The 27267-nt window shown below is 47.3% G+C and overlaps 1 protein-coding gene across 2 annotated transcripts in view; it reads right to left on the bottom strand.

Moving 5' to 3' along the window:
- Positions 1-23934, bottom strand: part of gpr137 (G protein-coupled receptor 137) — a 31639-nt gene extending 7705 nt beyond the window's left edge. Inside the window, exons 1-5 of one of the 2 annotated variants that reach the window (XM_033015235.1) lie at positions 23886-23934; positions 14970-15441; positions 14582-14586; positions 13462-13885; positions 6807-6856 (exon numbers count right to left, since the gene is read on the bottom strand). In XM_033015235.1, coding sequence (XP_032871126.1) covers positions 6807-6856; positions 13462-13848 — 437 coding nt within the window. In that variant the 5' untranslated portion in view covers positions 13849-13885; positions 14582-14586; positions 14970-15441; positions 23886-23934. Of the gene's footprint in view, positions 1-6806; positions 6857-13461; positions 13887-14581; positions 14587-14969; positions 15442-23885 lie in introns of both variants that reach the window. The other variant, XM_033015234.1, reaches the window with a different exon arrangement.
- Positions 23935-27267: the final 3333 nt, after the last annotated feature.

The following is a 27267-nucleotide window of genomic DNA, read 5'->3' as shown; positions in this document are numbered from 1 at the left end:
GTCTTGGGTAAGGGAAGAGATTGAACTTTTTTTTTCCCCACCTTCCGTCACAGTGAGGAATGTGGAGGAGTCACTGTGGTGGATGTTTATGTTAAAATGTATTTTGTGTGTTCCGTTTGCTTTTTACTCGTACGACTAACTTGGCAAATGAAATTCCTCGTATATGTTGCAAAACATACTTGGTTAATAAAATATTATTGTATTATATTGTAAGAAGGAACTGCGGATGCTGGTTTACACCAAAGATAGACACAAAATGCTGGGGTAACTCAGCGGGACTGGCAGCGTCTCTGGAGAGAGGGAATGCGTGACGTTACAGGTCGGACCCTTCTTCAGACATGACGCTTCGGGTCGAGACCCTTCTTCAGATTTGACGCTTTGTATCGAGACCCTTCTTCAGACTGAACGTCAAGGGAGAGGGAGTTAGAGGACAATCAGCCTGAAGAAAGGCCCCAAACCGAAATGCCACCATCAGTCTGAAGACGTTCGTAAGTGATCAGAGCAGAATTAGAGGAGAGGTTGGGCAATCTTGAGGGGAGACTTAGACAATAGCTCCAAGGAATAGAGTCCCAGCCTGCTCAACCTCCGCCTATATCTCACACGCTCGAGTCCTGGCAACATCCTTGTAAAACGTCTCTGTACCCTTTCCAGCTTGACAGCATCTTTCCTATAACACGGTGCCCAGAACTGAACGCAATACTTTAAAATGCGGCCTCACCAACGTCTTATACAACTGCAACAGGACCTCCCATCATAAGGTCATAAATGATAGGAGTGGAATTAGGCCATTCGGCCCATCAGGTCCACTCCGCCATTCAATCACGGCTGATCTATCTCTCCCTCCTAACCCCCATTCTCCTGCCTTCTCCCCATAATTCCTGAGAGGGTAAGGCAGGGTAACTCCGCCTATTTGAAACAGATTTCCTTGCCTGGGATGTGGCAAGGCGGGGGAAAGAGGAGAGAAGCCCTTTGGCAAAGATTGTGCGACACTATAAAACCATATAACCATATAACAATTATAGCACGGAAACAGGCCATCTCGACCCTTCTAGTCTGTGCCGAACACATATTCTCCCCTAGTCCCATATACCTGCGCTCAGACCATAACCCTCCATTCCTTTCCCGTCCATATAATTATCCAATTTATTTTTAAATGATAAAAACGAACCTGCCTCCACCACTGGAAGCTCATTCCACACAGCCACCACTCTCTGAGTAAAGAAGTTCCCCCTCATGTTACCCCTAAACTTCTGTCCCTTAATTCTCAAGTCATGTCTCCTTGTTTGAATCTTCCCTGCTCTCAGTGGGAAAAGCTTATCCACGTCAACTCTGTCTATCCCTCTCATCATTTTAAAGACCTCTATCAAGTCCCCCCTTAACCTTCTGCGCTCCAAAGAATAAAGCCCTAACTTGTTCAACCTTTCTCCGTAACTTAGTTGCTGAAACCCAGGCAACATTCTAGTAAATCTAGCCAGCTGAGTTTCGCAGGCACAGAGAGCAAGTGGAAGAGAACAGAAGAGCAAAGTCACCAACAGATGGCACCAACAGCATGGATATTAATATGAAATCAAATCAACAGCAACTGAAAAATGGACGTGGGGAGAGCGAGTGGAAGTGATTCTATTAGTGCAAGGTTCTCACGGAAGAATCTCACGGTTTCTTCACTCAACTTTCGCAAAACCTGGGTGACATTTCATGGAAACTAGACGACCCGTTATGAAGCCATCCCCTGACTCCGCTATCTTTAAGAGCCCTATCTCTTGAAAGCATCCAGAGAACCTTCCTCCACCGCCATCTGAGGCAGAGAATTCCACAGACTGACATTTATTTCACAAGGGCTGGAATACAAAAGCAGGGATGTAATTCCGAGTCTCTATCAAAGGCGGCATTTGGAGTATCGCGAGCAATGTTGGGCACCATATCAGAGGAAGGATGCGCCCGCCCTGGAAAAGGTCCAGAGGAGGTTTACGAGAACGATCCCAGGAATGAGAGAGTTAACGTTTGATGAGCGTTCGACGGCACTGGGCCTGTACTCGCCGGTAACATGCATGCAATACCGAGAAATGGCACAAAGTAAACTCAACCCCCCTGCCGACTGCAGGAGCCTCAAGTGCAATAAATTTCAGTCCGATTTAGAGTATCGTGTGCAGTTCTGGGCACCGTGTTACAGGAAAGATGTTGTCAAGCTGGAATGGGTACAGAGAAGATTTACGAGGATATTGCCAGCACTCGAGGATCTGAGCTACAGGGAGAGGTTGAGTAAGTTGGGACTCTATTCCTTGGAACGGCAGGAGGATAAGGGGTGATCTTACAGAGGAGAATAGTTCTGGTAGATGCACAGAGTACTAGTACACAGTGTACTAGTCATGTCTCTACTATTTATTTCATTCCCCTTACATGTTTTTCCTCTACCTGCTAAATTTTTGTAAGGTGCCCTTGAGACTCTTGAAAAGCGCCCATAAATAAAATGTATTATTATTATTATTATTAGAGTCTCTTACCCAGAGCAGGTGAATTGAAACAGTTACTTCCCCCCCAGGAATAGCTACTTCCCCACAGCCATCAGGCTATTAAACCTGGCTCGGACAAAACTCTGATTATTAATAGGTACACAAAAATGTTGGAGAAACTCAGCGGGTGCAGCAGCATCTATGGAGCGAAGGAAATAGGCAACGTTTCGGGCCTTCTTCATAACCCATTATCTGTTATTTGCACTTTATCAGTTTATTTATTCATGTGTGTGTATATTTATATTATGGTATATGGGCACACTGATCTGTTTTGTAGTAAATGCCTACTATGTTCTGTGTGTTAAGCAAAGCAAGAATTTCATTGTCCTATCAGGGACACATGACAATAAACTCACTTGAACTTGAAAACAAGAGGACATGGGTTTAAGGTGAAGGGGAAAAGATCAAAAGATTAAATGGTCGACCCGTTAACTTAACCCATTCCTTCTCTCCAGAGACGCTGCCTGTCCCGCTGAGTTACTCCAGCATTTTGTGTCTGTCTTTGGTGCAGACCAGCATCTGCAGTTTCTTCCTACAAGTAACAAAGTTGCAGCAGTCTCGCTTCTTAAAGGAAAATTGACCAATTTGTGCTGAATTGAGATGCATTTGGAATGGGGAGCATAGCTATCTCAGGTGATATTGCCCTTCCACAAGGTATACCAGGAAGCTTGGCCGATTTCTCTCTCCACCCACAGTTACCATAAATTAGAACTTAAGCTCATTAACTTCCTCATTCACTCGCCCTATTCAGCAAGAGGAACTGGGATACTGTTACGATATATCATTTGTGTGAGCGCAGGAAACTAAAATGGATGTGAACCAGAGTTCTGGCCTTTAGTTTGGTCACAGAACTATACAATTAGTTTAGTTCAGCGATACAGCGTGGTAACAGGCCCACCGAGTCTGCGCCGATCAGCGCTCCCCGCACACTAGCCTACACACCAGGAAGGAATTTCTGTAGTCAGAGAATGGCGAATCGGTAGCATTCATCGCCACAGAAGGCTGTGGAGGCCACTTACTCGTGTAGATGGAACATGTTGGCCGGCGTGGGCAAGTTGGGCCGAAGGGCCTGTTTCCACACTGTATCGCTCTGTGACTCTAATAGCCCTGTCCCACGGTAAGGCCGTAGGCGCAGATTGGCAGCCACGCTTCCGTCAGTCTGCCCCAGGGCAGCTGTGGCTACAGAAATAGCTTACCACCACCGAGTGTGACTGAGGAGTGAATGGATAATGCGATGTAAAGCGCCTTGAGTATTAGAAAGGCGCTATATAAATCCCATCCATTATTATTATTATTATTCCAAGAGCTCTCCCAAGTTTAAAAAAAATCGAACTCGTGGTAAGCACGGAGAATGAACGTAGCGGATACGTCGGAGCTCGGGGACGTCTCTTAGCGGCTCGTAACGCTAACGGCAGGTACTCAGGAAGACTCGCTAATGGCAGGTAAGCACGGGAAGACTGGTGAAGATTTTTCAGCATGTTGAAAAATGTCCACGAGAGCCCCGAGTACCGACAAGCGGCCATTGCCGTAAATCTCCGAGTTCGAATCGGGGAAACTCGGGAGAGATCTTGGAATGAACTCATACCGTGGGGACAGGGGGTTTAAGTACAAAATGGAGAAACCAAACGTTTGGAAATGTCCTTTAAGATCACACTCAGGGAGATGGGGAGAAAAATGAAAGAGAACAGAGATGCAATTGATGATTTCAATTACTCTTAATATGAATTGAGAAAATGGAGACAAAGAGGAGATAAATCATATCAGCAAGAGAAGGTAGACAAAAATGCTGGAGAAACTCAGCGGGTGAGGCAGCATCTATGGAGCGAAGGAAATAGACAACGTTTCGGGTCGAGACCCTTCTTCAGCAAGAAAGGGGCAGGTCTGAACTAGTCATAATTAGAAACCAATTATATTTCAGATAGATTTAGTAGAACAGTCAGGAGCTTAAAAATAAACACCCAACTGGGGAGAGGCCCATTTTACTAAACTGTGACATGACTCAGCAAAATGGACGAGTTTCAGTTTTGTTTACTGTCACGCACACCAAGGTGCAGCGAAAAGCTTTTGTTGCGTGCTAACCAGTCAGCGGAAAGACAATACACGATTACAATCGAGCCGTTTACAGTGTACAGAAACATGATAGGGGTATAATGTGTAGGGCAAGGTAAAACACTAACATGAGAACGGAGAGGTTGAGAAGGAGTTTCTTCCCAGAGGCCATTCGGACTGTAAACGCCTATCTCACCAGGGACTAACTCTACTGAACGTTTTTCCTTCCATTATTTATTATGTAAAAGAATATGTGTGTTATGATTGTGTTTATAGTTTGTTTGGTTGGTTGTCTTTTGCACAAAAGTCCGCGAGCATTGCCACTTTCATTTCACTGCACATCTCGTATGTGTATGTGACAAATAAACTTGACTCGACGAACATTGATGGCCTGGGATCCGTCAGTGTTTGAGTAGCGACTGGCCACAGAAAGAGGAGTTTGAAATGTTACGGCCAGGCAGAGGACAACAGGCTGGTTTGCGGAATATTGCTGAACCTTGGAAGTTATTAGGAAGATCCTTGTCATTTACCATCACCTCTCATTGCTGTACTAGAAACATAGAAACTAGGTGCAGGAGTAGGCCGTTCAGCCCTTCGAGCCTGCACCGCCATCCAACTCAGTATCCCATCCCTGCCTTCTCTCCATACCCCCTGATCCCTTTAGCCACAAGGGCCACATCTAACTCCCTCTTAAATATAGCCGATGAACTGTGGCCTCAACTACTTTCTGTGGCAGAGAATTCCACAGATACACCACTCTCTGTGTGAAGAATGTTCTTCACATCTCGGTCCTAAAAGACTTCCCCCTTATCCTTAAACTGTGACCCCTTGTTCTGGACTTCCCCAACATCGGGAACAATCTTCCTGCATCTAGCCTGTCCAACCCCTTATGAAAGATAAACCACTAATCACAGTGGATCAAAGATAAGAGACAAAGTGCTGGAGTAACTGAGCGGATCAGGCACCATCTCTGGCGATGAGTACAAGAGTACACAGTTAGTACAAGAGGCCACAACACAAAAATGATTCTAATTCAGCAAAACAGAATCACTTTACCTCAGAGAACCAGAGAGTGCGATTAATTTAATCATGCAACTGATGACCATTTTTTTTGCCAGTGACAAGATCCAAACAGCTAATTGTCATTCTAATTATTATGACCGCAGTTACTAATTACAGCCAGGGCCATTTTGACCTAATTTTGCGGCCTACTTTCAGTTTTGCAAATGAGGAACTTGAGATGCTGCCTCGCCCAAAATGGCAGAGTTTCAAATCAGAACTGTGCACAGCTTTGGACATGTGATGATGAAATAGGAACAATTCTCCATCATCAAACCATTTCTAATTCTGCACTTCCCGTTTATAAGGTCGATGACATAGGAGCAGAATCAGGCCATTTAACCCATCGAGTCCACACCGCCGTTCAAATCATGGCTGATCAGTTAGATAGGGCTCTTAAAGATAGCGGAGTCAGGGGATATGGGGAGATGGCAGGAACGGGGTACTGATTGTGGATGATCAGCCATGATCATCTAAACTAATCATGTTCCAGAACAAGGGGTCACAGTTTAAGGATAAAGGGGAAGTCTTTTAGGACTGAGATGAGAAAAACATTTTTTACACAGAGTGTGGTGAATCTCTGGAATTCACTGCCACAGAATATAGTTGAGGCCAGTTCATTGGCTATATTTAAGAGGGAGTTAGATGTGGCCCTTGTGGCTAAAGGGACCAGGGGGTATGGAGAGAAGGCAGGTACAGGATACTGAGTTGGATGATCAGCCATGATCATATTGAATGGTGGTGCAGGCTCGAAGGGCCGAATGGCCTATTCCTGCACCTATTTTCTATGTTTCTATGTTTCTATCACATTGAATGGCAGTGCTGGCTCAAAGGGCCGAATGGCCTACTCCCACACCGATTGTCTATCATCTATTTTCCCCTCTCATCCCCTTTCTCCTGCCGTCTCCCCGTAACCTTTGACTCCCCAACTAATCAAGAACCTAATCAATCTCCACTTTAAATATACCCAAAGACTTGGCCTCCACAGTCGTCTGTGGCAATGAATTCCACAGATTCACCACCCCTCCAGCTAAAGAAATCCCTCCTCATCTCCATTGTAAAGGTACGTCCTCTTTTTCTGACACTGTGGACTCTGTTCCTACACTCTCCCGCTATTGAAAATATCAAGTAGGAACTTATCCCAAATAAAATTATTCAACAGTTTATTACAATAGATGTCGCACTTACAATTTTTTAGCCATCTCAGGGAAATACTTGGCTTTGGTCTTGAAAACCACCTGGAAGAAAAAGAGCATTTGGTTATTCAAAGCAAGTTATATTTGTGTGTGTGTGTCGAGTTTAAGTCTCAGACTAGTATAAATACTGAATGGAAGATATTTTGGGACGACATTTGGCACAATGGGCTAAGTGTTCGGCTGGCGACCGGAAGGTAGCCGGTTCGAATCCCGCTTGGAGTGCATACTGTCGTTGTGTCCTTGGGCAAGACACTTCACCCACCTTTGCCTGTGTGTGAATGTGTGTGAATGTGTGTGAGTGATTGGTGGTGGTCGGAGGGGCCGTAGGCGCAGAATGGCAGCCACGCTTCCGTCAGTCTGCCCCAGGGCAGCTGTGGCTACAGAAGTAGCTTACCACCACCGAGTGTGACTGAGGAGTGAATGAATAATGCGATGTAAAGCGCCTTGAGTATTAGAAAGGCGCTATATAAATCCCATCCATTATTATTATTATTACCTCACAAGATAACTAACTCTCCTACTTATATATAAAAATAAAAGTGGATTGGCTTTAATCTGATTATATTGGGAGCAGAGAATGGGTTTTACTCAAGGAAAGGCTAGATTCCCCAAGGAATCAGCCTGAAGAACAGTCCTGACCCAAAAGTCATTACCCATTTGTAGGAAGTAACTGCAGATGCTGGTTGAAATCGAAGATAAAAGGCACAAAAATGCTGGAGTAACTCAGCGGGACAGGCAGCATCTCTGGAGAGAAGGGATGGGTGACGTTTCAGGTCAAGACCTTTCTTCAGACTCCGACACGTTTTTCCAGGGTGCTCCGGTTTCCTCCCACTCTCCAAAGACATACAGGTTTGTAGGTTAATTGGCTTGGTATAAATGTCAAATTGTCCCTAGTAATAATAATAATAATGGATGGGATTTATATAGCGCCTTTCTAATACTCAAGGCGCTTTACATCGCATTATTCATTCACTCCTCAGTCACACTCGGTGGTGGTAAGCTACTTCTGTAGCCACCGCTGCCCTGGGGCAGACTGACGGAAGCGTGGCTGCCAATCTGCGCCTACGGCCCCTCCGACCACCACCAATCACTCACACACATTCACACACAGGCAAAGGTGGGTGAAGTGTCTTGCCCAAGGACACAACGACAGTATGCACTCCAAGCGGGATTCGAACCGGCTACCTTCCGGTTGCCAGCCGAACACTTAGCCCATTGTGCCATCTGTCGTCCCACCACTCATCCATAGGTCCCAATACTCACCACTGCCTGGAGGGGGGGGGAGGGGGGCAGAGAGCGAGGACCCGACCGAGGACCGGACCTGAGCCGCGGGCGAGCGTCGACCAAAGGATCGCGAGTTGGGCCGCCGCAGTCTTCAGCTGTGATCTTTGGTCATAGCTGAAGACTTTGATCTTCAGTCGACGGCCCAACACTAGTGTTAGTGCGCAGGGATCGCTGGTCGGCACGGACTCGGTGGGCCAAAGGGCCTGTGTCCGCGCTGCATCTCTAAAGACAACTGAAAACTAAACGAAACGAAACACAAAGTGCTGGAGTAACTCGGCAGATCAGGCAGCATCTTCTTCAGTCTGAAAGTCACGGGAAAGGGATACGAGAGATATAGACGATGCAGAGAGATGTGGAACAAATGCATGGAATGAAAGGTGTGCCAAAAAGGAGCAATGATAAAAGGAAACAGGCCGTCATCTCTCCATCTTCTCCAGGGAAGCTGCAAAACACTTGCCGAGACAACGTACGGCTATTTTCAACAACGGGAAGGATTCCACACTCCATTCGCCGAGTATTAAGCTGGTCTCAGCTGAAATAGCAGTGGGGCAGAACAGGACCCTATACTGTGAGGCAAAAAAAAGGACATGCGTCCAACCCCGACTAGCTATTCCAGAGTCCATGCCATTCTTACGATAGAACTTTATTTATCCCAGGAGTGAAATTAAGGTCTGCCAACAGTCATAAAAACACAGGAAGATCCGTGAATCATGATATTAAACTTTGCAGTAAAGATCACCAGCTGCCATGTATCCTGCCCGCAGTAATTTTGCCAAAAGACGAATGGTCTTCGAATTGGACGACTGCCTTAAACGTTAAAAGAGTTGTGAGTCTGTGGAATTCTCTGCCTCAGAAGGCAGTGGAGGCCAATTCTCTGGATGCTTTCAAGAGAGAATTGAATAGAGCTGTTAAAGATAGCGGAGTCAAGGGGTATGGGGAGAAGGCAGGGATGGGGTACTGATTGTGGATGATCAGCTATGATCATTTAAGGATAAGAGGGAAGTCTTTTAGGACCGAGATGAGAAAATCATTTTTCACACAGAGAGTGATGAATCTGTGGAATTCTCTGCCACAGAAGGTTGTTGAGGCCAGTTCATTGGCTATATTTAAGAGGGAGTTAGATGTGGCCCTTGTGGCTAAAGGGATCAGGGGGTATGGAGAGAAGGCAGGGATGGGATACTGAGTTGGATGATCAGCCATGATCATAATGAATGGCGGTGCAGTCTTGAAGGGCCGAATGGCCTACTCCTGCACCTATGTTTCTATGTTTCTATGATCATAGTGGCTCGAAGGGCCTAAAGACCTACTCCTGCACCTATTTATTGTCTATTGTCTATGTTTGCAACGGGGGCAAGATATCAACCCCTGTGGAAAAACAAATGAAGGAAAACCAGAGAAATCAAATGACCATAAACTAGCATCTCAATGATACTAAATCACTTTTTAATGAAAAATTATTTGAACGCCTCGAGCTTTCTCAGCAGAGGCTGCTGTGAAATACAAAAAACAAACGTACTTCACACGGCAGAAGACTGGAGCTCAACCGAGCAATTATTAATCACCACAGTTGAGAAGCTTTCACACACTGACAGCTGCCACATATGGCAATTCTGCAGGTATAGCGCAGAGGAATACACCTGGGCAATATACGCAGCATGGTATTTCTCGGGTTAGGGTGGCGCAGCGGTAGAGTTGCTGCCTTACAGCTCCAGAGCCCCAGGTTCGATCCCGACTACGGGTGCTGTCTGTACGGAGTTTGTGCGTTCTCCCCCGTGACGTGCGTGGGTTTTCATCCAGATCTTCGGTTTCCTCCCGCACTCCAAAAACGTACAGGTTTGTAGGTTAGTTAGCTTGGTATAAATTGTAAATAGTTTGCAGGATAGTGTTGATGTGCGGGGATCGCTGGTCGGTGAAAGCAAAGCCACTGTTCGGTCTGAATGTCTGATTTTATTTCAATTATTAGGCCTAATTTAGATATGGTAATTTTAATTTTTAAAGCTATATGTATTTATTCTATTTTTATTAACTGCACTGACGGGAACTGATTTGTTTCATCTGTGTATGTAAGTACTCAGTTAAAATGACATTAATGTAAAGAGGGATAGAGGGATAGGCAGAGTTGACGTGGATAAGCTTTTCCCACTGAGAGCAGGGAAGATTCAAACAAGAGGACATGACTTGAGAATTAAGGGACAGAAGTTTAGGGGTAACATGAGGGGGAACTTCTTTACTCAGAGAGTGGTAGCTGTGTGGAATGAGCTTCCAGTGGAGGTGGTGGAGGCAGGTTCGATTTTATCATTTAAAAATAAATTGGATAGTTATATGGACGGGAAAGGAATGGAGGGTTATGGTCTGGGTGCAGGTAGATGGGACTAGGGGAGAATGAGTGTTCGGCACGGACTAGAAGGGCCGAAGGGCCTGTTTCCTCACTGTAGCTCTAAACTAAACTCTGAAGAAGGGTCTGGACCCGAAACGTCACCTATTCCATTTCTCCAGAGATGCTGCCTGTCCCGCTGAGTTACTCCAGCTTTTTGTGTCTATCTTCAGCTGAAACCAGCATCTGCAGTTCCTTCTTACACGTATTGTGTTAAGTTACACAGCTAGCAGCTCAGAGGTGTGAATAACTGATCCAGAGTTCTCACAGCAGGTGGCTGATTTAACTTCATTAATTAAACAATTAAAAAAATCTGGCAATTATAATCTGTATTGTTTAGTTTAGAGATACAGTGCGGAAACAGGTTCTTCGGCTCACCAAGTCCTCACCGACCAGCGATCCCCGCTCATTAGTACTATCCCACTCTAGGGACAGTTTTTACATTTATACCAAGCCAGTTAACCACAGAAACCTTTACCGTCTTTAGGAGTGTGGGAGGAAACCGAATATCCCAGAGGAACTCCACGCAGATCACAGGGGGAACGTATAGGCAAGCACCCGCAGCCAGGATTGAACCCGGGTCCCTGGCGCTGCGAGTGCTGTAAAGCAGCAACTCTACCGCTGCGCCACCGTGACACCCCCATTAATGAACACAATATCCCCAAAAGGGTTCACTATTGTCCCCCCAGCGAAGGAATTCTGGCCTAAATGCCAGATCCACAGCAATATGATTGATTGTTAAAAAACAAGGAAGTGCATATGCCGGTTTACACAACTCAGCAGGTCAGGCAACATCTCTCGAGAACATGGGTGGGTAATGTTTTGGGTTGGGACCCCTCTTCAGACTGAATGGGTAACATTTCGAGTCTGGGCCCTTCCTTCAGAAGAAGGGCCCTGACCCGAAACATCACATATCTGTGGCCAAGCGATGCTGCCTGACCCGCTGCGTTACTCCAGCACTGTTTGCCTTTTTTTCTTTGATTTTTAACTGTCTCCTAAAATAGCTGAGGAAGTAATAGTCAAATTTTCCATGCATGCAATATTCCCATTACACATATATATTAAAAAAAACAATGTCTAGCCACACTGCCTTCTGTGACGTCCACAGGCAATTCATTTCCTTCACTGTATTTCTGACTACACAGCAAATTAAGCACTTTTAAAAGAATTTGGGATGTCCTGCAAAGAATTATTTAAAGTCAAATCTTTCCATGAATGGATAAAATTAGATTTTAAATTGTTGATGTGAAACGTTTTTCATAAGTTGTAGGAGTAGAATTAGGCCATTCGGCCCATTAAGTCTACTCTGCCATTCAACGTGGCTGATCCATCTCTCCCTCCTAACCCCATTCTCCAACCTTCTCCCCGTAACCCCTGACACCCGCACTAATCAAGAATCTATCAAATCTCGGCCTTAAGGGGCTGTCCCACTACGCGCTAAATCAAGAGTTCTCCCGAGTTTCCCCTGATTCGAACTCGGGGAATTAAGGTAATGGCCGCTCGTAGGTACTTGGGGCTCTCGTGGACATTTTTCAACATGCTGAAAAATCTTCACGAGCTTACCGCGTTTCCCTGAGTACCTGCGCTTAGCGTTACGAGCCGTTAAGAGACGTCCCGAGCTCCGACGTACATTCTACGTGCTTACCACGAGTTTGATTTTTTTTTTAAACTCGGAAGAACTCTTGAATTACCTCGTACAGTGGGACAGCCCCTTTAAAAACATCCAGTGACTTGGTCTCCACAGCCTCCTGTGGCAATGAATTCCACAGATTCACCACCAAAGAAATTCCTCCTCATCTCCTTTCTAAATGTACATCCATTGATTCTGAGGCTGTGGCCTCTGGGCCGAGTGGAAAGGAAGAACAAATGGATCAGAGATGTTAAACTCTGCCGTTGATCATCTGAAAAGAGGAAGAAAGGTCCTCGATTCACAGGCTGCCTGCCTTTAAACTGCGCGAATATTCTCCAAAGTGAAAGAATTATATTTACATAACATCTCTGAGAATCAAAGTTGGAGAGTCTCGGACCAGAGGTCATAGCCTCAGAATTAAAGGTCGTTCTTTTAGGAATGAGATGAGGATAAATTTCTTCAGCACCCTCTCCATATCCACTCTATCCAGGCCTTTGTTTCATGGCTCTACTCAATATATATTTAACTGTGTGATTACAATTGCCAACAGCAGCCTGCATAGACTGTATTTACAACCAATTACCTGACCTGGTTAGACAAATTTCAAAGAGAAAAAACATCATTGCGGTCATTGTGAGAGAGAAACATAGAAAGAAGGTGCAGGAGTACGCCATTCGGCCCTTCGAGCCAGCACCGCCATTCAATGTGATCATCCAAAATCAGTATCCCGTTCCTGCCTTCTCCCTCATATCCCATGATCCCGTTAGCCCTAAGAGCTAAATCTAACTCTCCCTTGAATAACATCCAGTGAATCGGCCTCCACTGACTTCTGTGGCAGAGAATTCCACAGATTCACAACTCTCTGGGTGAAAAGGTTTTTTCCTTATCTCCGTTCCAAATGGCCTACCCCTTATTCTTACACCGTGACCCCTGGTTCTGTACTCCCCCAACATCGGGAACATTTTTCCTTGCATCGAGCCTGTCCAATCCCTTAGGAATTTAATATGTTTCTATAAGATCTATGAGAGATAGCCACGGCGGCGCAGCGGTAGAGTTGCAGCCTTACAGCGAACGCAGCGCCGGAGGTCGGGGTTCGATCCCGACTACGGGTGCTGTCTATACGGAGTTTGTACGTTCACACCGTGACCTGCGTGGGTTTTCTCCAAGATCATCGGTTTCCTCCCACGCTCCAAAGACGTGCAGGTTTCTAGGCTTGGTAAATGTAAAAAATTGTCCCGAGTGTGTGTGGGATAGCGTTAGTGCGCGGGGATCGCCGGTCGGCGCGGACCCGGTGGGCCGAAGGGCCTGTTTCCGCGCTGTATCTCTAAAACTCAACTAAAGAGAGCTGATCGTACTCACCTGAGCAAAGTACATGTTCATGAGACTGAGGGTGAAGAACTGCAGGCACACCGGGAAACAATACAGCAACCAGAAAGAGAACGGGTCCAGCGAATTGGCCTTGACGATGTCTCGGAAGTAAAACGAGAAGAGCGTGGTCCTCAGGGCGGCCCACAGCAGGCACAGGAAGAGGAAGACCGTCTGGTAGCTGAACTTCTTGTGCTTGTAGTGCAGCACCAGCCACAGCTGGATGTAGACCAGGAGGAAGAGGAGTCCATAAAGTGCAGTGTAAACTATGGTGAGGCCCAGCGTCACGGCCGGAGGCACGGCCGGTTGCAGGGGCTCCGGGCTCACCGTGCTCAGCCGAGAAACCACCCGAGCGGCTCCCATCTTCAGGTCTAGAGCCATCGTCAATCCGAGCCCTGCCTTGACCACAGAGTGTTCAGCTGGAAGGAAAGAAAATATAATCGCGTTTAACCTTTGACTTTATTTATTCATCGGCCGGCCAGTAGATAATAAGCAGATTGTTGAAGATATGCACTAACTATAATCTATCCCCACCTTACCTCTAACCAAGGTTAATGAACAACCTTGTGTTTAAGAAGGAACTGCAGATGTTGGAGATTTGAAGGTAGACAAAAGTGCTGGAGAAACTCAGCGGGTGCAGCAGCATCTAAGGAGCAAAGGAAATAGGCAACGTTTCGGGCCGAAACCCGTCTTCAGACTGATATAGGGTGGGGGGGATGATGAACAACTTTCAGCTGCCAAGGAGGGTGGACTGCTGTTTAAATAGCGTAACTTGAAAACGTGGGGGGTAAAATGTGGGGATTGCAAGGGAAAAGAGGATACAAAAAGCAGAAAAGGTTCAGAATTTGATCAAAACGCTGCGACTCCTTCAAGGAAATGTAAGTTGAGGCATTAAGGGTGGGATTTGGTTTACTTGTTTCATTCTCTGTATAACAGAGTCAGGCACTCACAGAGTAAGAGCATTCTTTTTTTTTTAACTGTCACCCGCAACACTGTCTCACTGACAGAATTAACTGCGGGCTTCAAAAGAAAGGACACAAAACTGATGGACACAAAATGCTGGAGTAACCCAGCGGGACAGGCAGCATCTCTGGGGAGAAGGAATGGGTGACGTTTCGGCTCAAGGCAACTTCTTCAGACTGACAGTCGGGGGAGAGGGAGACACGGAGATAAGGAAGTGTAAGGTGTGAAAACGAGACATCAAAGGGGATTGAGATCAAGGAAAAATGTAGACTAGATCATGGTTAGCTAGGAAAAGGTGATAGTAGTTCAGGACTGCTCTTTGATTGCTTGTGGGATGGTTCAGTTGGCTGATAACAGCTGGGAAGAAACTGTACCTGCATCTGGAGCTGGCATTAATTCTTTGGGGGGTTTTGGGGGGGGGGGGGGGGAAAAAATGGTTTCCACATGTATTGCACCAATTTTATAATGATTGTACCCAAGCAAACCCCCCCCAAAATATTCAGTTCCAGTTGGAACACTTAAGGGCTTGTCCCACTTACGCGATTTGTTTCGGAGAATTCCTCGTGGCAAGTGGCTCAGGAGTCCCCCGAAGGCTTGAGTGCGAACAGCAGAGAGATACTGGAGACAACGCCACTCGATTCCTTTCCTCGCGTTCAGCTTTGACCAAACCCCATCAGGAACGGGACTCTCGGTTTTCGACAGTGCAATGAAAATGAAAAGAAACACAAAAAAAGATCTTCTTCGCAAAGTTTCTACCCTTCCCACCCGCCTTGGCCCCAGTAAAAGGAGAGTAAAATTGTTCCTTTGGTGGGCTGCATCAGCGTTAACAGTACGTCATCTGGTCCCATCCTGGTGTTGGTGAACGGGTCGAGCCAGGGCTGTGAATACTCCTCCGCTGTTTTTGTCTGCAGGAGTCTCGGGACTGCTTGCCGTACACGTGGATCACAGATGAGTGTAATTCAGCAGGGAGTCTTCAGTAGACGGCAGTCAGCCAGACCACCCTTCTGCTGCCTGTTAATGAAATAGAATAAAATAAAGAATTTTAAAAAAATCAAAAAAAACACTTCATCATAAATCCAAAGTTCACACCAGCAATAACCTGCAACAGTAGACCCAGGGGGAAGAAGCACTTTTGAACGGAGACAAAAATGCTGGAGAAACTCAGTGGGGTGAGGCAGCATCTATGGAGCGAAGGAAATTTCCTTCGCTCCATAGATGCTGCCTCACCCGCTGAGTTTCTCCAGCATTTTTGTCCAGCTCAACTTCCAAGATGCCCATCTGTAAAGACACACTGAACTTTTATCTCCTGTTCTGTCCTATGTTTACATATTCTGTTGTGCTGCAGCAAGCAAGAATTTCATTGTCCTAGCTGGGACACATGACAATAAAACTCTCTTGACTCTCATCAGCTAGTCCCATTTGGTCAATACCCCTCTACACTGAACGCGCTGTATCTCTAATGAAACTGGTGTGGACAGATATGTAGGAAGGAATTGCAGATGCTGGCTTAAACCAGAGATAGACACACAAAGCTGAAGTAACTCAGTGGGACAGGCAGAGAGAGATGAGTTACTCCAGCTTTTTGTATCTGACTAGAGTGGTTGGCATCAAGAGCGGATCTTTTATTGGCATAGACTTGATGGGTCAATGGGGCCTGTTTCCCTGCTGTATCTCTAAACTAAAAGTAAACTTGCACAAAAGACATGAACATGATCACATGAATTCTTCAGATAACGAGGTGCTTCTGAATGTTATCTGGATTGCAGTGATTTTCTTCTAATGACTTATCTTCCTCCCCACCCACTATGTTCCAATTAGAAAGGGGAGAGGAGGAGGGGGGGGGGGAAGACGTGCAATAATTGAATTAGAGGGTGTGCTTGCAATGAATTGTATCAATGCAAAGTCTGTGCGAAAGACTCCACAAACAAAACTGGCCAAGATACCCAACCTTGCCGGTTCTACCAAGACAAGCAGGCAGGAGGATTCAGGCACCAAGCTCACGAACAGAAGAGCGTTGCATATTCTACTCGCTGGAGTTTAGATTCTACTCGCAGCGATGTCCTCGAAGTTTACCGAAAAGTGATGGAGTGGATCTGGAGAGGATGTTTGCACTGGTAGACAAAAATGCTGGAGAAACTCAGCGGGTGAGGCAGCATCTATGGAGCGAAGGAAATAGGCAACGTATCGGGTCGAAACCAAGGGTTGTTCCTTCGCTGAACTGTACACTGCAAGGGCCAGGAAGCGAGCGGGCAAGACATCTCTGACCCCTCTCACCCTGGCCACAAACTCTTTGAATCACTTCCCTCTGGAAGGCAACTCCGGACTGTCAAAGCTGCCACAGCCAGACATAAAAACAGTTTTAATCCACGAGTAGTTGCTCTACTCAACAGCCAAAAATCTGTAGCCTCCCTTTGATCTGGTATTTTGTTGGTTCACATGTGGTGTTTTATCATTAATGTTTTATTATTATTAATGTTTAGTGTTTTCTGAGTCATTCGTAACTGTCACTGTATGTCATGTTGTTACTTGTGGGCGGAGCACCAAGGCAAATTCCTTGTATGTGAATACTTGGCCAATAAACGTACTTACTTACACATTCAGATGTAACAGCTCTAGGCAGCACTTTGAGGGTCCACTATGTAGCCAACTCAATTTCCTTTGGAGTTTAGAATGTAATTTATAATTTAACACAAGTGGCAGGGAATCCAGAGAACAACAAGCCTCCAACAGGATAATTAACAGATCACGTGCATTATTGAGACAGGCCGAGGGATAAAAATCAGACTCCTGGTTTTCAAACTCCTGCACATTACAATCAGTTCAATTCAGTTTATCAGTTCAGTTTATTGTCACGTGTACTGAGGTACAGTGAAAAGCTTTTTGTTGCGTGCTAACCAGTCAGCAGAAAGACAATACTCGATTACAATCGATCATTTTACAGTGTATAGATAGATACATGATAAGGGAATAATGTTTGGTGCAAGGTAAAGCCAGCAAAGTCCAAGCAAGGATAGTCCGAGGGTCATCAATGAGGTAGATAGTAGTTCAACACCGCTCTCTGGTTGTGGTGGGATAGAAACATAGAAAATAGGTGCAGGAGTAGGCCATTCGGCCCTTCGAGCCTGCACCGCCATTCAATATGATCATGGCTGATCATCCAACTCAGTATCCTGTACCTGCCTTCTCTCCATACCCCCTGATCCCTTTAGCCACAAGGGCCACATCTAACTCCCTCTTGCCTGATAACAGCTGGGAAGAAACTGTCCCCTGAATCTAGAAGTGTGCGTTTTCACACTTCTGTACCTTTTTGCAGGAAAAATGTTCCCAATGTTGGGCGAGTCCAGAACCAGGGGCCACAGTCTTAGAATAAAGGGGAGGTCATTTAAGACTGAGGTGAGAAAAAACTTTTCACCCAGAGAGTTGTGAATTTATGGAATACCCTGCCACAGAGGGCAGTGGAGGCCAAGTCACTGGATGGATTTAAGAGCGAGTTAGATAGAGCTCTAGGGGGCTAGTGGAGTCAAGGGATATGGGGAGAAGGCAGGCACGGGTTATTGATAGGGGACATGATCACAATGAATGGCGGTGCTGGCTCGAAGGGCCGAATGGCCTCCTCCTGCACCTATTTTCTATGTTTCTATGGCCTTGCCGAGGCAGCGTGAGGCATACATGGAGTCAATGGAAGGGAGGGAGGTCGGTTTGCGTGATGGTCTGGGCTGCGTCCACAATTTGCTGCAATTTCTTGCGGATCCTGACTTTGGGAAGTCAAGAGCGGGATGACTCGCTGCAGGATGGCCAACCTCTGATCTGCAGTTTTTACGTGGCTGATCTATTATGTTTTCTGGTGAGTTGGGAACCCACGGACATTGATGGCCGGATAATTCAGTGATCACAATACTGATGAACGTTAAGTGCAGGTCATTAGATTCTATAGTAATGGACATTATCTTTTGTTAGACTTGGTGTAAATATTACTGACATATGAAGCCAAGATATATATCGCCTGATGGGCTTAATGTGCTGAAAAGCTTCTTTCACAGTAAATTACTTTCTTTTTTTTAAGTAGTTATGATATAATTACTTTTAGTATATTGAGCGAAGAGTAGAGGAAATCACACAGGCGCTATGAATTTACGTTCATAAGTAATAGGGGCAGAATTAGTCCATTCAGCCCATCGAGTCTACACCACAATTCAATCACGGCTGGTCTATCTCTCCTGCCTGTTTAAGAAGGAACTGCAGATGCTGGAAAAATCGAAGGTAGACAAAAATGCTGGAGAAACTCAGCGGGTGAGGCAGCATCTATGGAGCGAAGGAATAGGTGACGTTTTGGTTCGAGACCCTTCTTCAGACTGATGTGGAGGTGAGGGGGGGGGGCGGGAAGAAGAAAGGAAGAGGCGGAGACAGTGGGCTGTGGGAGAGCGGGGAAGAGGAGGGGAAAGAGGGAGGAAGCAGGGACTACCTGATTGGAGAGTTACAATAGCTCTCTCTTGGCTGATCTAATTTCCACTCTCAACGCCTCTCTCCTGCCTTAGAAACATAGAAAATAAGTGCAGGAGGAGGCCATTCGGCCCTTCGAGCCAGCACCGCCATTCATTGTGATCATGGCTGTTCATCCCCCATCAATAACCCGTGCCTGCCCTCTCCCCATGCCTGCCTTCTCCACCTTGACTCCACTAGCCCCTAGAGCTCTATATAACTCTCTCTTAAATCCATCCAGTGATTTGGCCTCCGCTAGTATCAAGTATCAAGTATCCTACATTGTCATTCAGACTTTTCAGTCTGAACGAAATTTCTACCCTCTGTGGCAGGGAATTCCACAAATTCACAACTCTCTGGGTGAAAAAGTTTTTTCTCATCTCAGCCTTAAATGGCTTCCCCTTTATTCTAAGACTGCGGCCTCTGGTTCTGGACTCGTCCAACATTGGGAACATTTTTCCTTCTCCCTGTAACCTTTGGTACCCTCGCTAATCACGAAGCTGCCAGTTTCCGCTTTAAAAAATACCCAACGACTTGGCCTCCGCAGCCGCCTGTGGCAATGAATTCTGCAGATTCACCGCCCTCTGGTTGTGCACATGTGACCATAAAGGACCACTGAAGCATCGAAGAGAGAAGAATGGCAAGTAATGTTAAAGTTAAAAAAAAAAAATAAGAGAGCTTCTCATGCAACCTAATATTTGTACGCTCCAGAAAATGGCCAAAGATAATGGCTCCCTTGTTGTAGGGCTGACTCGGACGTAGTTTTGAATACAGGGGACCAATTATGATGGAGTTCTGCAAGTCCAAAAGATTAGAGATAGAGAGTGGAGGAAAAAAAAAATCCGTTCAGCTCAGATATCATTCAGTACTGTAAGCAATACTTACATGAAGCACCAGACACATTTAACTATTGTACATGTTTAAGAAGGAACTGCAGATGCTGGAAAATCGAAGGTAGACAAAAATGCTGGAGAAACTCAGCGGGTGAGGCAGCATCTATGGAGCGAAGGAAATTGGCGACGTTTCGGGTCGAGATCCTTCTTCAGACTGATGTGAGGGGGGGGGCGGGACAGAGATAGAATGTAGTCGGAGACAGTAAGACTGGTGCGAGAACTGGGAAGGGGATAGAGAGAGAGGGAAAGCAAGGGTTACTTGAAGTTAGAGAAGTCAATGTTCATACCGCTGGGCTCAGATTCCTATTAAATCTTTTCCACTTCACCGAGACCCTTCTTCAGACTGATGTGAGGGAGGGGGGTCGGGAAGAAGAAAGGAAGAGGCGGAGACAGTGGGTTGTGGGAGAGCTGGGAAGAGGAGGGGAAAGAGGAAGAAAGCAGGGACTACCTGAAATTGCAGAAGTCCAAGCTAAATTTGAGGTGCTGCTCCTCCGATTTATGGTAGGCCTCACTCTGGCCATGGAGGTGGCCCAGGACAGAAAGGTCGGATTCGGTAACTATTGTGCATGGCTACTCTGCTCGAGCAAGTGTGGGATGCACATTTTTAGAAGTGAGTGTTCAGGGGCCAATAACCCTTATTAACAAGCAGCTATAAAACAAGAAACTGGGGAACGACAAATGTTGTTTTATTGCCTTGAGTAATAACTGCCCTGAAATATTGCTCTCTCAAGGGCATTTTGTACAACGCCTTGTACTTTTATACACAAGGAATAGAAATGGTTGCCTGCCCCCCCCCCCCCCCACATTTACATTGCTGGAGAAGTACATAAAAGACTGTCATATATGGAAAGATTGAAAAGACCAGGCTTGTATTCACTGGAGTTTAGAAGGATGAGGGGGAAGAATCTTATAGAAAGATATAAAATTATTAAAGGACTGGTCAAGCTAGATGCAGGAAAAATGTTCCCAATGTTGGGCGAGTCCAGAACCAGGGGACACACAGTCTTAGAATAAAGGGGAGGTCATTTAAGACTGAGGTGAGAAAAAACGTTTTCACCCAGAGAGTTGTGAATTTGTGGAATTCCCTGCCACAGAGGGCAGTGGAGGCCAAGTCACTGGATGGATTTAAGAGAGAGTTAGATAGAGCTCTAGGGGCTAGTGGAGTCAAGGGATATGGGGTGAAGGCAGGCACGGGTTATTGATGGGGGACGATCAACCATGATCACAATGAATGGCGGTGCTGGCTCGAAGGGCCGAATGGCCTCCTCCTGCACCTATTTTCTATGTTTCTAAAAATGTAACTGGACATTAAAAAAATAATTTGAAAAACAAAGGTAGACAAAAATGCTGGAGAAACGCAGCGGGTGAGGCAGCATCTATGGAGCGAAGGAATAGGTGACATTTCGGGTTGCAAAGCCTGAAGCACCAACGAGCTGCAAATGACCCTGGACTCCTGTCATCTAAGAGGCCCCATCTTGAAGTTAGGGATGGGGAAGAGAAGCAGAGTCTGCAGGCTAGTGTGTGGTGCACTGGCAGTTCAGCACCCTCGCCACAGCCACTGGCATCCTCGCCCCAGCCACTTTGCCTCAGTTCAGCACACTCTCACTAGCCACTGGCATCTTCGCCAAGCCACTGGCACCCTTGCCCCAGTCACCTGTGCAGTTTGGCACCCTCGCGCCCGGACACTGGCACAGTTTAGCACCCGCGCCCAGGTCACTGGCAGACTGGCTCAGTTCAGCTCACTCCCAAGCCCCTGGCATCCTCACCCCTGACACCCTCACTCCACCCACTGGCACCCTCACCAAATCACTGGCACCCTCACCCTGACCACTGGCACCCTCAGCCCGGGCACTGGCACCCTCAATCTGGCCACATCACTGGCACGCTCACCCCAGCCAAATCACTGGCACCCTCACCTTGACCAAATCACTGGCACCCTCACCTTGACCAAATCACTGGCACCCTCGCCCTGGCCAAATCACTGGCACGCTCACCCTGGCCAAACCACTGGCACTCTCACCCTGGCCAAATCACTGGCACCCACACCCCGGGCCATATCACTGGCACCCTCATCCTAGACAAATCACTGGAATACTCACCCTGGTCAAACCACTGGCACGCTCACCCTGGCTAAACCACTGGCACCTTCACATTGGCCAAATCACTGGCACGCCCACCCTGACCAAATCACGTGTACGCTCACCCTGGCCAAATCACTGGCACGCTCACCCTGGCCAAACCACTGGCACTCTCACCCTGGCCAAATCACTGGAACCCTCACCCTGGGCCATATCACTGCACCCTCACCCTGGCCAAACCACTGGCACCCTCACCCTGGCCAAACCACTGGCACCCTCACCCTGGCCAAATCACTGGCACCCTCACCCTGACCAAATCACTGGCACCCTCACCCTGACCAAATCACTGGCACCCTCACCCTGACCAAATCACTGGCACCCTCACCCTGGCCAAATCACTGGCACCCTCACCCTGGCCAAATCACTGGCACCCTCACCCTGGCCAAATCACTGGCACGCTCACCCTGGCCAAACCACTGGCACTCTCACCCTGGCCAAACCACTGGCACCTTCACATTGGCCAAATCACTGGTACGCCCACCCTGGCCAAATCACGTGTACGCTCACCCTGGCCAAATCACTGGCACGCTCACCCTGGCCAAACCACTGGCACTCTCACCCTGGCCAAATCACTGGCACCCTCACCCTGACCAAATCACTGGCACCCTCAACCTGACCAAATCACTGGCACCCTCACCCTGAACAAATCACTGGCACCCTCACATTGACCAAATCACTGGTACCCTCACCCTGGCCAAATCACTGTTACCCTCACCCTGGCCAAACATTGACCAAACTGGCACCCTCACATTGGCCAAATCACTGGCACCCTCACCCCGGGCCATATCACTGTTACCCTCACATTGACCAAATCACTGGCACCCTCAACCTGAACAAATCACTGGCACCCTCACATTGACCAAATCACTGGTACCCTCACCCTGGCCAAATCACTGTTACCCTCACCCTGGCCAAACATTGACCAAACTGGCACCCTCACATTGGCCAAATCACTGGCACCCTCACCCCGGGCCATATCACTGTTACCCTCACATTGACCAAATCACTGGCACCCTCAACCTGAACAAATCACTGGCACCCTCACATTGACCAAATCACTGGTACCCTCACCCTGGCCAAATCACTGTTACCCTCACCCTGGCCAAACATTGACCAAACTGGCACCCTCACATTGGCCAAATCACTGGCACCCTCACCCCGGGCCATATCACTGTTACCCTCACATTGACCAAATCACTGGCACCCTCACATTGACCAAATCACTGGCACCTTCACCCTCTAGCCAGTGGCATCATTAATCCACTGGCACCTTGACCCCGGCCCCCACACCACTAGCCACTGGCACCTTGACCCCGGCCACTGGGACCTTGACCCCGGCCACTGGGACCTTGACCCCGGCCACTGGGACCTTGACCCCGGCCACTGGGACCTTGACCCCGGCCACTGGGACCTTGGCCACTGGCCACTGGGACCTTGACCACTGGCCACTGGGACCTTGACCCCGGCCCCCACACCACTGGCCACTGGGACCCACACCACTGGCCACTGGGACCTTGACCACTGGCCACTGGGACCCACACCACTGGCCACTGGGACCTTGACCACTGGGACCCACACCACTGGCCACTGGGACCTTGACCACTGGCCACTGGGACCTTGACCCCGGCCCCCACACCACTGGCCACTGGGACCTTGACCACTGGCCCCTTGACCCCGACCACTGGCCACTGGGACCTTGACCCCGGCCCCCACACCACTGGCCACTGGGACCTTGACCACTGGGACCTTGACCACTGGCCACTGGGACCTTGACCACTGGGACCTTGACCACTGGGACCTTGACCACTGGGACCCACACCACTGGGACCTTGACCACTGGCCACTGGCGCCTCTCCTCTGGCTTTTTAAAGCCGGTCCTGACGCGATGTTTTAAAGCCCAAACTTTGTGCTGAGTTGCCTGTAAACGGCTGTAGACGGGGCTTACCGCGGCCGCTGGCGGCTGGAGCTGGAGCTGGAGCTGGAGGCGCGACTGTCCCGGGTTGAGACACAGACACAGACACAGACACAGACACAGACCGACTCCCCGCCGCCGCCGCCGCCGTCATCTGGAGCCCTCACCGTCACTTCACCGACAGCCGGCCCCGCGCCTGCGCACAACGCACCGCCGGCACCGCCGGACACGGCCCCGCGCCTGCGCACAACGCACCGCCGGCAGCCGACCGCCGCCCCGCGCCTGCGCAGCAGCCAGACGCCGGCCAACTGCCGGCGGCCGGGTGACGGCGGCCACGCGCCTGCGCGGCCCGACGGCGGCGGCCCGACCGTAAACACCCGCAACGCGCCTGCGCGGCCGCCCTCACTGCAAGGCATGACGGTAATTGTAGTCCCAATCCAATCCAATCCAATTTTATTTGTTAAGCACTTTAAGACAACCAATGTTGACCAAAGTGCTGTACAGAAGAAAAAACAAGACATCATAAACAGACAACATAACAGAACATAACATAACAGCTCACATAAGGCGCATAAATCACATATGAAATACAACAATAAATCAACCCCCACATACAGTGCATTGCAGTAATCCAGCCGAGTGGTAACAAAGGCGTGGATTACCGTCTCAAAGTGCTGCCTTGACAGAATTGGCTTTATTTTGGCCAGCTGCCTCAAATGGAAAAAGCTTGATTTAACAACAGCCTTGATCTGACTGTCAAATTTAAGGTCAGGGTCCAATTTAACCCCTAGGTTTGTGATGATTGGTTTGATATACTGGGCCAGGGAGCCCAGATCTACAGGGGGGGCCCCAGTGGTGCCACCAAAAACCATTACTTCCATCTTTTTATCATTAAATGGGGGTGGGGGGGGTTAAATGTGGTCCATTGGCAGAGTTGAGGACAAGCACAAACTGAAGGTACATAATAATAATAATAATAATAATAATAATAATAATAATAATAATAATAATAATAATAATAATAATAATAATAATAATAATAATAATAATACATTTTATTTATGGGCGCCTTTCAAGAGTCTCAAGGACACCTTACAAAAATTTAGCAGGTAGAGGAAAAACATGTAAGGGGAATGAAATAAATAGTAGAGACATGACTAGTACACTGTGCATCTACCCGAACTATTCTCCTCTGTAAGATCACCCCTTATCCTCCTGCCGTTCCAAGGAATAGTCCCGAAACGTTGCCTATTTCCTTCGCTCCATAGATGCTGCTGCACCCGCTGAGTTTCTCCAGCATTTTTGTGTACCTATTAATAATCAGTTTTGTCCGAGCCAGGTTTAATAGCCTGATGGCTGTGGGGAAGTAGCTATTCCTGGGGGGAAGTAACTATTTCAATTCACCTGCTCTGGGTAAGAGACTCTAATAATAATAATAATAATAATACATTTTATTTATGGGCGCCTTTCAAGAGTCTCAAGGACACCTTACAAAAATTTAGCAGGTAGAGGAAAAACATGTAAGGGGAATGAAATAAATAGTAGAGACATGACTAGTACACAAAGTAAAGACAGAATTCGATACAAAACACAATATGAGGCAACCTCATATTCCATTTAATAGAATAGAATAGAATATTAGACCTCATTTGGACAACGCAGTTGCAGCATGGGACCCACGCACAAATAAAAACATTTCTTCCATCCAACGTGTCCAAAGACAGGCAGCTCGATTTGTTACTAACACCTATGAGAGAGAAGCGAGTGTCACCAAACTTCTGAATTCTCTGGGGTGGAACCCCCTCCAAGACACACACACGTGAAGCTCACCGTTTGACCTGTTTTTACAAATAATAATAATAATAAATTTTATTTTCGGGAGGCCTTTCAAAGTCTCAAGGACACCTTACAGAAATTAACAGAAGAGAAAAAAACATATAGTCGGAGTAAAATAAATAATAAGGACATCACCAATACACAAATTAAAGACAGAAATCGCTCCAAAGACAATAAAAACAAACACAGTGTGAAGAGAGAGCAGTGGCAGCTAAAGCGCGCCAGCGTCCACTCTCCCTTCCGACAGCCATCTTGGACACAGACTAACATGTTAACTTACACACAAAAAAATTTGAACCCCGTGATTCCTGCGGGAGAAGTTGCCATTTCGGGAGCTCCGAAAAGCGGTCTCCCACCAGGGACCTGCGTGCTCCCGATGTTCCTGTCCACCGGGCCTTGCGGCCGGAGCCTCCGAATCTCTGAAGTCGGGTTGCAGCCGCGCGCCACCACAGCTCTTCCCGCTCCAAAGTCGGCTAGCTCCGCGATGGCGAGTCCGCAGGCTCCGCGACTGGAGCCCTCAGGTTGGTTCCGGTTGGAGGCCGCCGCCGGCTCCACGATGTTAGGCCCAACGACACCGGAGACCCGACAGGGAAAAAGTCGGGTCCCCGTACAGGGAAGAGATTAAACGGTTTCCCCCACCCCCCACATATACACAGCTACAAAATAATACAAATTAAAACCGAAAACATACATCTAACGGGACAAAAAAAATAAGACAGACGGACTGCAGTCGTTAGGCACCGCCACATTCCAGGGATTATTATTATTGTTTTATTATTAATGTTTAATATTTTATGTGTCATTCCTAACTGTCACATATGTTGTCACTTGCGGGCGGAGCACCAAGGCAAATTCCTTGTATGTGAATACTTGGCCAATAAACTTATTCATTCTTTGTACAGGGTCTTGGTGAGACCACACCTGGAGTATTGCGTACAGTTTTGGTCTCCAAATCTGAGGAAGGACATTATTGCCATAGAGGGAGTGCAGAGAAGGTTCACCAGACTGATTCCTGGGATGTCAGGACTGTCTTATGAAGAAAGACTGGATAGACTTGGTTTATACTCTCTAGAATTTAGGAGATTGAGAGGGGATCTTATAGAAACTTACAAACTTCTTAAGGGGTTGGACAGGCTAGATGCAGGAAGATTGCTCCCGATGTTGGGGAAGTCCAGGACAAGGGGTCACAGCTTAAGGATAAGGGGGAAATCCTTTAAAACCGAGATGAGAAGAACTTTTTTCACACAGAGAGTGGTGAATCTCTGGAACTCTCTGCCACAGAGGGTAGTCGAGGCCAGTTCATTGGCTATATTTAAGAGGGAGTTAGATGTGGCCCTTGTGGCTAAGGGGATCAGAGGGTATGGAGAGAAGGCAGGTACGGGATACTGAGTTTGATGATCAGCCATGATCATATTGAATGGCGGTGCAGGCTCGAAGGGCCAAATGGCCTACTCCTGCACCTAATTTCTATGTTTCTATGTTTCTATTCACTTGGCCAGCTTACAACCCAGAGGTATGAATATTGACTTCTCTAACTTGAAATAACCCTTGCTTTCCCCCTCTCTCTATCTCTCAGAAT

Source organism: Amblyraja radiata, chromosome 45 (assembly GCF_010909765.2).
Source record: "Amblyraja radiata isolate CabotCenter1 chromosome 45, sAmbRad1.1.pri, whole genome shotgun sequence".
Classification (NCBI taxonomy): Eukaryota; Metazoa; Chordata; class Chondrichthyes; order Rajiformes; family Rajidae; genus Amblyraja; species Amblyraja radiata.
Note: the sequence above shows the minus strand (reverse complement) of the source record. Positions and strands in the feature narration are given on the sequence as shown.